At 46.9% G+C, this 13,259-nt stretch overlaps 1 protein-coding gene across 7 annotated transcripts in view; it reads left to right on the plus strand.

Moving 5' to 3' along the window:
* Positions 1 to 13,259, plus strand: part of ELMO1 (engulfment and cell motility 1) — a 385,710-nt gene that overhangs the window by 344,946 nt on the left and 27,505 nt on the right. For all 7 annotated transcript variants that reach the window (XM_072599131.1, XM_072599132.1, XM_072599133.1 and 4 more), the window contains exons 17-18: positions 4,386 to 4,549; positions 11,534 to 11,646. In XM_072599131.1, the coding sequence (XP_072455232.1) occupies positions 4,386 to 4,549; positions 11,534 to 11,646 (277 nt within the window). The remainder of the gene's footprint in view (positions 1 to 4,385; positions 4,550 to 11,533; positions 11,647 to 13,259) is intronic.

Genomic DNA, 13,259 nt, shown 5'->3' on the forward strand with positions numbered 1-13,259 from the left:
ATGTAGTCTGACTTCTGGCCTTATCACTCAACTGCACTCTTCAAGGTTATCAGTTATCTCTTAACTGTGAAACTTTGTGGTTTTTCCCCAGTCATCATCATTCTTGACCCCTCTGCAGTGTTAGACCCTGCTGAGGCACACCCCCTGCCCCTAGCCTGGATGCTGTCTCTTTTCAGGGTTTCTCTGTCGTGTCATATTCTGCCTTGAAGAGGTCTGGACCCACAAGGTCAGAGATGGGGTCATTACACTTCCCATTCCAACCAGACTCAACTACTTCCTGTTCCCCTCCATGACACTCCCCCACCTATCTTCATGCTTTGTACAAGCTGAGTCCACAATACAGGAATGTGCACCCTCTGTCTCCTTTTCCCTCTTCTCTCTTTCCCCTTTTCTCTTTCTCTCTCCCTTTCTCCTTCAGTCTTCTTCTGTCCCTCTCTCCTTCTTTGAAGGACCACTCTCATATTAAGGTGAGACATTGGAAAACATTTGCTGTAAAATATTTTGTTGCTTAAAGGGGTTAACTTTAATCATCTTGAAAACCTTTCCCTGACAACATCTAATAAGCTAAGTTTTACCCATGCTGCACCTACATATGAGAATTCCAAAGCTTCTTGGTACCCTTAGTTTATAGCTACTAAGAGGATGAAGACTTGAGAGCTAGCAGCATCCCTAGTGGTGTGATTTGTTGGGAAAAACCAAACAAAATGAAGGACAGAGAGGTGAGTTGAATAGAGATCCCATGACTGGGCAGTGGTCAAGCTTGAGGCATAGAGGAAAGTCTGCTTACCTTAGAGTTGGGAGGTCTCTGGCACTTTCCAGCCATCTGGCTGTCAGCCAGTCACCTTTCTTCCCCATGGCTCAGTTTCCTCATCTATAAAGTAAGGATAATAAGACCTCTTACAGCCCTGTGGTGAGGGTCAGATGGGAGGATGTATGCAAAGTGTTTTGTAAGCCTCAGGCACTGTATGAATGTCAGCTGTTATTAATGGAGCTAGCAGTCAGCATCCACACCAAGAATTGGGACCAACATGGTGTCTTTTGTCCTGGGATCCCCATCCCCCTGGCAACATTAAGTCATTCTTCCATGAAACCTAAAATAACATGCCAAGTAGACATGAGCACCTCAAGGTCACGGACCATGCAGCCTGTCCAGCCCAGCCCTATGCTAGCCATTGGTTCATGGACTCACTGATCCTAAATCAAGCGTTCTTCACCTGGGGTCTGTGGGGTTTTTTCTTAGTATTTCATTAACTATAATTTCATTTCGTTGGCTTCCTTTGTGATCCTCTACATCACAAAGTGTTATTGAAAGAAGAGGTCTGCTGCCTTCACTGGATGGCTCCCAGTGGCACCAAACAGATGATACCTTAGATTAGGTGAATTCTGAGAGTGGAAATGCGCAAGTTTGTAGTGGGCAGAGGGCATGTTCGAAGGAAGGGTTTTACTTCACTGCCTCTTAGTGCCACCTGAGACCCATTTAGAGCACACTGCTTTGGAACAGCAGCCCTGAGTGTTTTGCAAACAGACACTGAAAGGCCTCTAAATGTTGCCCCAAAAGGTTAGAATTAAGACTGATGCCTGTGAGTTCCATGATTTTGATTGCATCCACAGAGCTTTCCCATCCACAGTTAGAATGCTTGTTGAAACAACTGTGGATGGGCACAAAGGTTCAGGGAACCTTGTACAGCCAGTTTGTTACCTCCCCACAGAGGACCTTCCCCAGGGTCCCTGATAGGTCCAAGATGTGCCTCTGAGCCTACCCCCTCGGCTCCTGGATTTAGTGCCCCTCCCCTTTGTACTACCACCACCACCACCACCACCACTACCACCACCACCACCACCACCACCACTACCACCACTACCACTACCACCACCACTACTACGACTACTACTACCACTACTACTGCTACTACTACTACCAGCAACATGCATGCAATAGTGACTAACCAGAGGCCAGAGGCAGCTGTGGCATCAGGCATGATTGGGTGGTGACCTGTGTTCATGGAGGGGTACACACATTGTGGAGGGTGAAGAGGATGCAAGGATACTCAGCCCCATTTGGCATTTGGTCTGTCTCTTGACTCCTAAGCAAGACTGAGCCTGAGCTCCCTAAGTTTCCATATTCTTGCAGCCGTCCCTAGAGGCATGGGATTGGGGCCACACACCCTTACCACCAGGACAAAGGTGAGCCAGTGTCATACCCTGCCTTCTCACCAAGGGCAGGCTGGTTTGGCCAGGGTAGCCCAGATTCTAGAGAAAACATCAGCTTGGCAGTTGGAGAGCCAAACTGAACCCCTGCTCCTTTTTTCACCTTAGGCAAATCCCTAAATTACCCTGGTCTCAGTTTCCCATCTTCAGAACTTCTCCCAACAAACCTTTATTAAGCAGCTTCCGTAATGGAGGCAATGTGCTTGGCCCTGGGGTGAGAATAAGATAAGGAACGTTTGAGCACATTAGTGAGAAGAGTGGGTGCTTAGAGATCATGTAAGCATTTTACAGATGGGGAAACTGAGGCCCAAGGAGTTTGAACTGGGTGTGAGCTCTTTAGAAGTAGGGATGGATTCCTTCTTTTGTAGCCCCAGTGCCTGGTACATAGTAGGTGCTTAATAAGCTCTTCTTAGCACAGTGGCTGGCACATAGTAGGTGCTTAATAAACCCTTCAAGACTGGGCCTCTTCAAAGGCTGTGGTGAGACTCAGTGAAGATACGGAGCAAAAGTGCTGGCTGGACGTCAGCTGTGAAGAGGAGAGCCCTTCACCATCAGCTTCTATAGAGCACTGAAGTCACTGGAGAGGTGGAGGCAGCCCCTCTTCTCCCCAGACCAACCAATACCATCCCGGTGGCATAGAATCAGGGCTCCTCTCTCTGCCTTGCCCCCTTTTTCTCCCAGTTTAACTTCAACTGTCCACATCTAGAATATTCAATGAAGGTTGGGGGAATGCAGTCTCAGGCATCACTGTGGGTGCAAAAGGTTGGAGATGGGAGATTCCAGACAAATACTGTGTGAGAGGGATTCTCAGCCACTAGGCAGATGTCCCCACTTCCAGAGATGGCTGAGTCCTTTGTGGACAGCCACCTTCTGGATGCCAATTGCACCAGCTGCATCATTGCTTTGATCCCTAGGTCCAAATGCCCTGAACATCCAGTAGTGAGAGGAGTCCTAGGTGGGCTTCAAACCCATCTGCCTGGTGACTTCTAAGGGGACTCGATTCATTTCATTAGGACTCAACATGTAAGCAAAAGAATTTGGATTAAGCAAGTCCCTGAAGTGAAGAAACATCTAGTCCTGCTTCCTCATTTTACAGCTGGAAAAACTGACACCCACAAGAGGAAGTGATTTGTGGAGTTAGAATTCAGATTTGAACTTGGGTCCTCTGGCTCCAAATCCAGCTCCTTTGACTAAGGTAGCCTCAGTCTTCCTTCCTGTCAGGGTTGAAGGCCTTGTCCAGGAAGGCCCATCACAGTCTGCAAAGATGAGGTTCTATGCCCATCAGCCACCTTGAATGTGTATGTATGTGTGTGTCCCTTATCCATGGGCATGTGTGTGTACTCATGGGTACATATGTGCAGAAAAGCATCCATGTTTATGAGTAAACCTCAATAAGCAGATGAGTTGCATGCTCAGAAATTCTGTAAGGTCCAGAATTCCCCCAGATGGGGACCTCTGCACCTCCCCCATAACTGTGGAGTGTTCTTTGGATACCTAGGATACCAAGGAGCTCCAGACTGATATATTCATTCATCACATTTACCTACAGATGGGACAATCTTTGGTCCAGGGAGGCTGACAGACAGTCTGGTGGATCCTCGCAAAGAACCCCCCAAATGCCCATAGTGATTAGAGATGACAGACAGAGGTAGGGGGAGTGAGGGAGGGTGTCTCCACTAACAGGTGTGTATTTCTGGTTTGCTGCTCAGGAAGGAACTTGGACATTCAGCCGATGTCGTGACCAAACCAGTTTGTGCATTGACCACCATACTCTTGTCATGGCTTTCATAGGTCATAGTTGTGACTCAGTGTACCCTCAGCTAAGTTATGATGGTTAACAGGTCACCTTTCACAAAGTGTAAGTTTGATGGCTTTTCCCTTATGACTATTTTAGGACATTTTACCCAGTCAGCACCCACAGGTGCCCAGTTAATTGTGAAAGCATAATCCTAGGCTTCCTGGCTGTCCTGGCTTCTTTTGTGGGCCTTGTTCCAGGAGGGAGCAGGCTAGAGGAGCCTAAGGGAGGTTGTCCCTACCCAATGCCTGGGGCCTCCTCTTCAGCCCTAAGCAAAGATGGTGTTGGAAGCCTGAGTCTCTGGGGAGGCTGCACAGCCCAGTATCTAGAAGGTTCTTGCCTTGACAGGCCCCCCAATAACTGTTGTCCTCTGACCCCCCAGGTGATGCAAGTTGTGAAGGAGCAGATCATGAGGGCTCTCACCACCAAGCCTAGCTCCCTGGACCAGTTCAAGAGCAAACTGCAGAACCTGAGTTACACAGAAATCCTGAAAATCCGCCAATCGGAGAGGATGAACCAGGAGGATTTCCAGTCTCGGCCCATCTTGTAAGTTGCTCCTGCTGCTCTACCTCTCCTGCCCTCCCCCAAGGCTGGCACCCACATCCCAGACCCAGGCTGGCCCCTCCAGAGTCATTCATATACACACATACATGTACATTCAGTCACACACATACACACACAGTGAGTCATACACAGACATGGATATGTGTCACAGACGCTCATATGTATATATGCAGTCATACACAGGCACATATGTGTACATGAAGGGTCATGCACGGATGCACACATATGCACATGCAATCACATCCCATGCAGCTCCAGGACACCAGCCCTTGGACAGTGCCCATACTTACCTACTCCCACACTCTCTCCTGGATCTCTGGAGGCAGCCTCCAGGTCTTGTTGGTCTCATGTTTGTGCCCACCCTGAGCATCTCCTCTGCTACAGGAGAAGCCCTAGGATCACACACCTTCCAGGATGTGGTGTTTTGAATCCCATAGTTCCCAGCTCCGTACAGGACAGGGAGCAAGCATGGGGGCAGGGCAGGGCTGGGGGCAAGGGGAGGTGCTGCCTTACCTCCTGTGCTTGGCACATGCACCAGGAAACCTCCCAAACGGCAGCACAAAAGTCTCCCTGGGTTTCTTCAGGAAACCTTTTTCCAGGATCAGACAGAAGGATGGAGCCTGGGAGCCCAGAGATGGGCAGGCAGGGAGCTCAGCGGCCCCAGGATTAAGTGACTTACCCAAGATGACGCAGACATCCGAATCCTACTGACTGCTCCCAGGGTGTCTGACACCTAAGAGGAACGCCAGCCCAGTCTCCTTGCATGGGATCTATGATTTAGAGCAATCGGAGCCCTGGGGAATCACCTTGACCAACTCCTTCATCTCACAGATGAGGAGACTGAGTCCCAGAAAGAGACAGTTTGCCGTAGTCCTACAGAAAGTAAGTGGCCAAGCCAGAAACTGAACCCAAGTCAGCGATCTTGACAGCCTATGCACAAACTGCTCTATACATTCAAGATGACTTTATCATCTTCCGTGATACAGTAGTGGGAGGGCTGGGCCCATAGGCAGGAAGGCTCAAGTTCCACTCCCACTTCAGACGGGTGACCCTAAGCAAGTCACTTTAACCTTGATCTGCCTCAGTTTCCTCAACTGTAAAACAAGGACAGTAAAAGCACCTGCCTCCCAAGGTTGTTTAAGGACCCCAGGAGATGACACGTGCAAAGCCCTGAATGCAATGACTGGCACACAGTAGGTGCCAGTCAAGTGTGCTATTCTTTAGCTAGTCCTTAAAACCAGAAAGGAAGACTACAGAACTGTGTCTGAGTCTGACCCAAGTGATTTTCAGTGACTCTGCAGCCAGGACTGTGTTCCAGGCTGTGTCTGAGATGCTCCTCTTCCTCAGCCCCACTTAGTGACAGGACAATGGTTTCACCCTCCTGGTTCCAATCCCCCGTTTCCAGTTCAGACCCTAGCTGGGGCTTCCTGGTCCCATTCATTCCTCAAGCCCTGCCAGGGACAAGACTCAGTGAAAAGCCTTGAGGCAGAGAAGCCCTAAAGTGAAGGTTTATTACGAAGGGAAAAGCAAAAAACAAAACAAAATCCAGGACAAGAGAAAATTTGGCTTGCCATTTTATAGTTAAAAGTGCTTCTCATTTATTCATTCATCCTCTGAATAAACATTTATCCAGGGCCACTGGGGGCTGGGCACTGTCCTCCTACTCAAGGAAACAGCCTCACAGCGTGATGGAGATCCTGGTGTGAACAGTCTATGATTTTATCAGGGAAGAGCTCCCATCATGGGAAATTTCTTCTGGTGAGAGAGCACCCTCCTCGAGGGCAGATGATGACTCATGTGGCTTACTCAATGAAAACTGGGGAGTTGTCTGAGGCATCAGGGGCTAAAGGATCCTCAGCGAAGCCTCCATGGCAGATGTCTGAGGGCTACCTGAGCTTCCACCTTTCCGACTCCCAGCCCTCTCTTCACCACCACAGGCCATCTTTGTGATGGAGCTGAAAACCACACACGCTCCCCTCTCCCACACACCCCAAAAAAAGAATGAAACAAAACATGGGCAGGAGATGTATTAGAGTTTTAGAATATGCAGGGGAAAAAAGTCCCTTGTTATTGACAAAGTGACCGGGACCACCTGGGTGCTGCGCTCAGAACAGGTCCTATCCTGTCCTGTCCTACAACCTCTGACCAACCATCTCTTCTCCTTGAAGTCATGCATTCAGTTCATAAACATTTACTAAGCCCCTACTATGTGCTGGGCAGTGTGCCAAGTGCTGGGAGCTGTCCGTTGTAGAGAAATTGGCCTTTTTGGTTGAATGATCAAAGGATGAGCAGACACTGTTCAGGAGGATGTTTCTATCAAGTCTATGGGAAAGGGAGTGGGGGGGGGGGGGGCTGTTGCTCTATTTATTGGTCTTTGATTATTTTTTTCTCAGAACAGTATCATTAATTACTTTCTACTTTGGGAATTTTAATGAGTAAGGGAAGGGCATCCAATACTCAATCGAGACATTAATGGGCAGAAGAAACAGAACTAATGAAAACAGCATTTGGAAACCATTCCTGTCTTGTTTTGATGACAAACTGAGACAAATCCAGGTGGGGTGGTCAAGTGGGTGGTGCTACAGATCTTTAGTGGTCAGGTAAACATGTGAATGGAAGAAACCCCAGACCAGGCCACTTCTGCCTACTGGACAAACCCCAGATTCTCCCTGATCTCCACAGCCTGATAATGACATCCTTTGTACCCAGTGACAGTCAAATGTCAGTAAGACATAGGCATAGGATTGTTTCTCCATGGGGAATGATAGAATTGCTTTTCTTATCATATCCCCCTTTGGCCCAGGCTTCCATATGGGCAAATAGCCTTTGTTTACCATGCTATAGTGAAGGGGACAGTCTGAGCTAGGGAGTAGACCAAAGCTAAGTTCACCTACATAGTCATTCTAAACCTATGACTTTGGTTTTATCTAGAGCAGACCACAGTAGGGTTTTTCTTGAAATGTGGCTTGTTCTTACGGGCTTAGGTGTAGCCCAGGCCAAAATTTGTACCTGGTCTGATCCTGCCGTGTGCCCACTTCAAGCTTTGTACCTTTTTATTTTTGAGTTGACATATCTTCTATATCCATTACTACCAGACTGCCTTCCAGAATCCTTTGGAGTTATAGGAATTCAAAGGTGGCAGTTTTTGGAGCCTGCCTGGCGATAGTCATCCTTCCAAGAAGACAAATCCTAGTGGGCAAGCTGGATTTAAAACAAATCTTAGTGGTAGCATTTTGTGGAAGAAAGAAGAGCATAGTGTGGGGAGTCCAAAGACCTGGAACTTAGTGCCAGATTAGCCAGCATAGTATGGTTGTTATCCTTCATTCTGGAAGAGGACCAAAATGACATTGCAGTCTTGGAGTCAAGACCAAAATGACATATCTGATCAGACCAACACAAGCTCAGAAGACTGTACCACAGGTCAAACACAAATAGTCTATGTGAATATTTGGGGTGGAGGTGTCTCCATTTGTGCATCTCGCTTTGCTTTTGAGCTGTTTCAGTTCTGTTTTGCTCATAGAGCACACCACCTTCTTTGAAGTGGGCACACCATGCTGGATGGTCCTGTGCCAGTGTCTCCCATATCACACAATCAATTCCAAAGTCCTTCAGAGAGATTTGGAGAGTGTCCCTGTATCACTTCTTCTGACACCGTGTGAGCAGTTGCCCTGTGTGAGTTCTCCATAAAATAGTCTTTTAGGTATGTGTGTGTTTGGCATTTGAACAATGTGGCCAGCCCATTGGAGTTGCACTCGCTGCAGTAGAGACGGAATGCTTGGTAGTTTAGTTCCAGAAAAGGACCTCAGTGTCTGGTACCTTATCCTGCCAGATGATCTTCAGAATCTTCCTAAGACAGTCCAAATGGAAGCGATTCAGTTTCCTGGCATGGCACTGGTAGACTGTCCAGGTTTCATAGGCATACAGCAATGAGATCAGCACAACAGCTCTGTAGACCTTCAGTTTGGTAGGCAGCCTCTTCTTTTCCATGGAAGGAACACTGGATCTGGAATCAGTCTGCTGGGTTGCAATTCTTGCACTCCTATACAATGCTGGCAGGACTGTAGACAAATCAATTCACCTCTGCAACAGGCCTCAGTTGCCTCATCTGTAAAGTGAGGGGAATGGAGAAGATGACCTCTAACTCGGCTTCCATCTTTCAAACTACGGATCTCCCTGTGTGTTCCTAGCCAAATCTGTTTCCCTCCCTGTGACTTAGTTCCCTCAGCTAAGGAGATTGGACTAAATGGTGTTTTAAGGTTCTTTCCAACTCTAAAAAAACAAAAAACAAGAAACTTGCTGGGAAAACTTCTATCAAGTGCTAACATCAAAAGATTAATTAACAGCTATGACTCCTAGGAAGTGGTTTTCCTGGCTTTTAGTATCTCATTAGCTTCTGCCCCTAAATTAATCTATTTCATCCAAGATAGATAGACCAATAGATAGACAGTGAGACAGGAGACAGAAGGAGAAGGAGAGCATCTATTAAGCACTTATTGTTGCCAGCCATTGTCCTAAATACTGATAAGTTTTGAAGTAGAGAAGATCGTCAGTAAAAACTAGAGTTCTTCACAGTTGATGAAGAGGGGAAATTTCCCAACTCTCTTGGAATGACGATTTTTCTCCTGCACTCAGATCCTCCTTCTCTAGCCAATGCAGTAATTCACTTCTGAGGGTGAGGGTGTGTGCCCTTCTCAGTTAGAGCCAAGGCTGGTGGAAGCAGCCAATTGCTGAGTCCATTTTCCCCAACAGGAAAGCCACTAATAAATCACTTCCATTGGAGAGCCTGAGATGGAGGTCAAAGGGGCCTTCAAATCATTAGGGTAGTGATTCGGAGATGAGACCCGCATTTCCATACCTCACTCCATAGATGGAGAGGCATCAGCACATCAGATAATAGCACTAGCAACCATGGACTCCAGGGAACACTCTTCAATGAGCTCGGTGTTCTTGTACCTAAATGTCAGCCCAGGGTCGAATGTGCCCCAGGAAACTTACTTAGCCTGGTCAAGTAGCGCAAAGTTAGCTCCGTTGACTGCGGTCAGTCAACGAGGATTCGTTAAGCACTTGCTAGATTCCAGGGGCAGCCAGATGACACAGTGGATAGTTCACTGGACCTGGAGTCAGGAGGACTCATCTTTGTGAGTTCAAATTTGGTCTCAGACACTTCCTAGCTGTGTGACCCTGGGCGAGTCACTTCACCCTGCTTGCCTCATTTCCTCATCTGTAAAATGAGCTGGAGAGGGAAATGGCAAACCACTTCAGTGTCTTTGCCAAAAACACCCAAGATGAGGTCACAAGGAGTCAGATATGACAGAAAAATGACTTAACAGCAACAAAAAAAATATTCCATGCGCTATGACCAGTGCTTTAAAAAGCCTAAAACATCCCCTAGTCTCGAGGAGCTCATGTTCCAATGGAGGAGACAGTTCAAATGTGACCTCAGTCCATGTGATTTACCCACCCTGAGCCAGTCACTTAATAACCCTGGTCTGCCTCAGTTTTCTCATCTGCAAAATAGAAATTAATAAGAGCACATGCCTATCAAGGTTGTTATGAGGATCGGATGAGATCATTATTAAGTACTTTGCCAACACTAAAGTACGATTGAAATTCATAGTGGTGGGAAAGAGCTATCTGTACATTTTTCTTCTGATCAACACATGCAACCTCCTAATTTCTAGAGCAAAACACAATGTTGAAAAAATATGGAATTTACTTTTGTGTGTTTACACATTTAGATGAAGAAATATCCTTACAGAGACTTACCCGGGGCATTCCACAAGTCTTAGTGAAATTTGAAGCATGAATACTGTGGGTGGAGGGGAGGTGTGGGTGTTGGGATGAGTATATATACATATTATTGGGGCAGAGTGATTATTTTCTGAGGAACTTTGGGAAAGGAAAAAATGAGCAGAAGTTGTAGGTGTTTAAGAAATGCAAACTGAGTTCATTGGGGTCTACAGTTGGATCTCCTTCATGGTCCTGTAGACCCAGTGGGGATGCGCAGTGAGAGACAAAGTTTATGGTTTCTGTCTTAAGAGGCTCATCCCTTGCCCATCAACTGGGATTTGGCTGAACAAGCTGTGGTATATGAAAGTGATGGAACACAGTTGTACCATTAGAAATGAAGAGCAGGTGAATTTCAGAAAAACTTGGAAAGAGTTACATGAAATGATGCTGAGTGAGGGAAGCAGGACCAAAAGCACATTGTGTACAGTAACAGCAACCTTGTACAATGATCAGCTTTGATGCAGATAGATAGACAGACAAACAGACAGATAGATAAGCAGACTTAGCTCTTCTCATCAATGCAGTGATCTGAGACAAATCCAAAAGACCCATGATGGAAGATGTTATCCACATCCAGAGAAAGAGCTGTGGATGAATGCAGATCAAAGCATACAAGACCAATGCAGAAATATGTTTAACATGATTGTGTATATGTAGTCTATGTCAGATTACTTGCTGGCTTGGGGAGAGGAGGAAAGGGAGGGAGAGAGAAAAAAATTTAGAACTCATCTTATAAAATGAATGTTAAAAACTATCTTTATATGTAATTTGGAAAAAAAAAACGCTTCAGTAGGAAAAATATTTTTTTAAAAAAAAGGCCAACCCTGAGTCAGTTGCCAGGTTACAAGTCTAACCAAACTTTGCTTCTCAAACTATGCTTTGGATTTGGGAGCTTGGAACAGGGGGAGAATGTTTTATTATTTTATTATACTGTTTAATTAAAATGTCATGGGTTTGGCTTTTGTTTGTTTTAATGTACCATAGGTCCTATGGCAGTCTCCTCAAAATAAAACACATTGGTGGGGGCTCATGAACTATGGTTTGGAATGGATTCTGACCCATAAAATCCCTAAAGCCTGAGGAGGTGACTGCCAAAGGGAGTGGGAAGGACAGCAGCAGTGACCTTAGTGACCCTCACCCTCTGCATTTGTTCTGTTTCCTATTGGCTTTTAACAGGGAATTGAAGGAGAAGATCCAGCCTGAAATCTTAGAGCTGATCAAACAACAGCGTCTGAATCGCCTTGTGGAGGGCACCTGCTTCAGGAAACTGAACAGCCGGCGTAGACAAGGTATCTGACCACATTCTAAACAGGAACTGCCAAAGCTGCTGCGCTTCCCATGCCACACACCAGCCATGGTGGGGAAAGGCTCCTTCTGAGGGAGGCGGGGGGTCTTACACAGAGACCTTAGGAACAGGTCAGTGGCCTCAGAGGGGAGGAGGAATGCTCTGGGCTTGGCACAGCTGGGCTTCATCAAGATATTCCATAACATATCTCATATCCTGGGGGCCCAGACTGACCAGGAAGACAGACCGAGCATCATGATTAATGGAAGGATGCTACGGGAGAGGGCAGTCTGGAGCAGAGTGCCCTGAGGATCCAGGTCCTCTCATGCTGAAGGGATTGGTGGGTGAAGGCGTAGGCTCTGGCCTCCTCAAATTAGCAAATGTTAGAAGCTAGGAAGGGGAGCCAGTATTTTGGAATGAAGAATTAGGATCCAAATAGGCTCGGTGAGCAGAAGCTTGGGCCAAGTCTAATAAGGTGAACGATCAGGGAGACATAGGTAAATGTAAAGCCTTGGATGTGGGTCCAAGCAATCAATCTCACAAATACAAAATGGATGAAACCTGGTCAGAAAGCAGTTCATATGAAAAAGATCATGGGAGCCCAAGGGACCACAAGCTCCATTTCAGTTATCAGTAACATGATAGCTACAAAAGCTTGTGAAACGTTAAACTTTAATAGTGGAGAAGTAGAATGATCAGAATGGAGGGAGGGCAGGAGGAGAAGGTGGATGGTCCACTGTTCTGTGCCCTGCCCAGGTCACATCTGGAACATTGTAGCCAATCCTAAGGAAGGAAGTTGACCAGCTGGCATGGGTCCAGATGAGGGGGACCAGAAGGATTAGAGGACACGACACTAGGGGTGAGAATATCTCTTATGGGGATAAGGCAAGTTCAGCCTAGAAAAGAGATGCCTCAGTGGGTAGGACTGAGAGTGGGCCCCAGGAATTGGAGGACAGTCATGTGGACTGAATGTGGGTTCCCTCCCAGACCAGTGAGTAGGGAATTAACCCCAGCTCCAGAGATGAAGAACCTATATTCAAATCCTACCTTTGGTAATGAGTCCCTGTAGGACCTTCCTTGGGCAAAATTATTGCTCTAGGCCTCAGTGTTTTTGCCTGTGAAAGGAGGAGGGTACAGCTAAATGCCTGTGGAGCCCTTTAAGCTCCTAGAAATATCCATTTTACCCAGGAATGATCATTACAACTGCTCAGAAGTGGAAAAGGCTACCTCTGAAGAAGGGGACATCCCTGTCATGGAAGGCTGAAGGGCACCTCCAATGTGGGACTGGCATTTCCTTGCCAGGCTCGTTTCTATAGAGATGGTGCCCACCATCCTCTAGCTGCTTTTTCTGTGGCATGTTCCCTTAGGTCTTTTCATGGGGGGGCTTTTATGCAATTTCCCCCATTTTGTCCCTGTCTAGAGTAAAGCCTGTAGGATGCAGAGTTGGGAGGATTCATTGAGTAACCCTTGAATTTTCCTCTGAGAAGCCCTGACTCCAAATGTCACGTCTGTGAAGATGCATGTGCTACCTCGTAGGGCAGACCTCCATCCCCTCATCCCCTGGCACCTCCTCCACCCTGATGCAGCCCCTATCTCCTCATGCCTGGACTATTGAAG

This window comes from Notamacropus eugenii, chromosome 3, assembly GCF_028372415.1.
Source record: "Notamacropus eugenii isolate mMacEug1 chromosome 3, mMacEug1.pri_v2, whole genome shotgun sequence".
NCBI lineage: Eukaryota > Metazoa > Chordata > Mammalia > Diprotodontia > Macropodidae > Notamacropus > Notamacropus eugenii.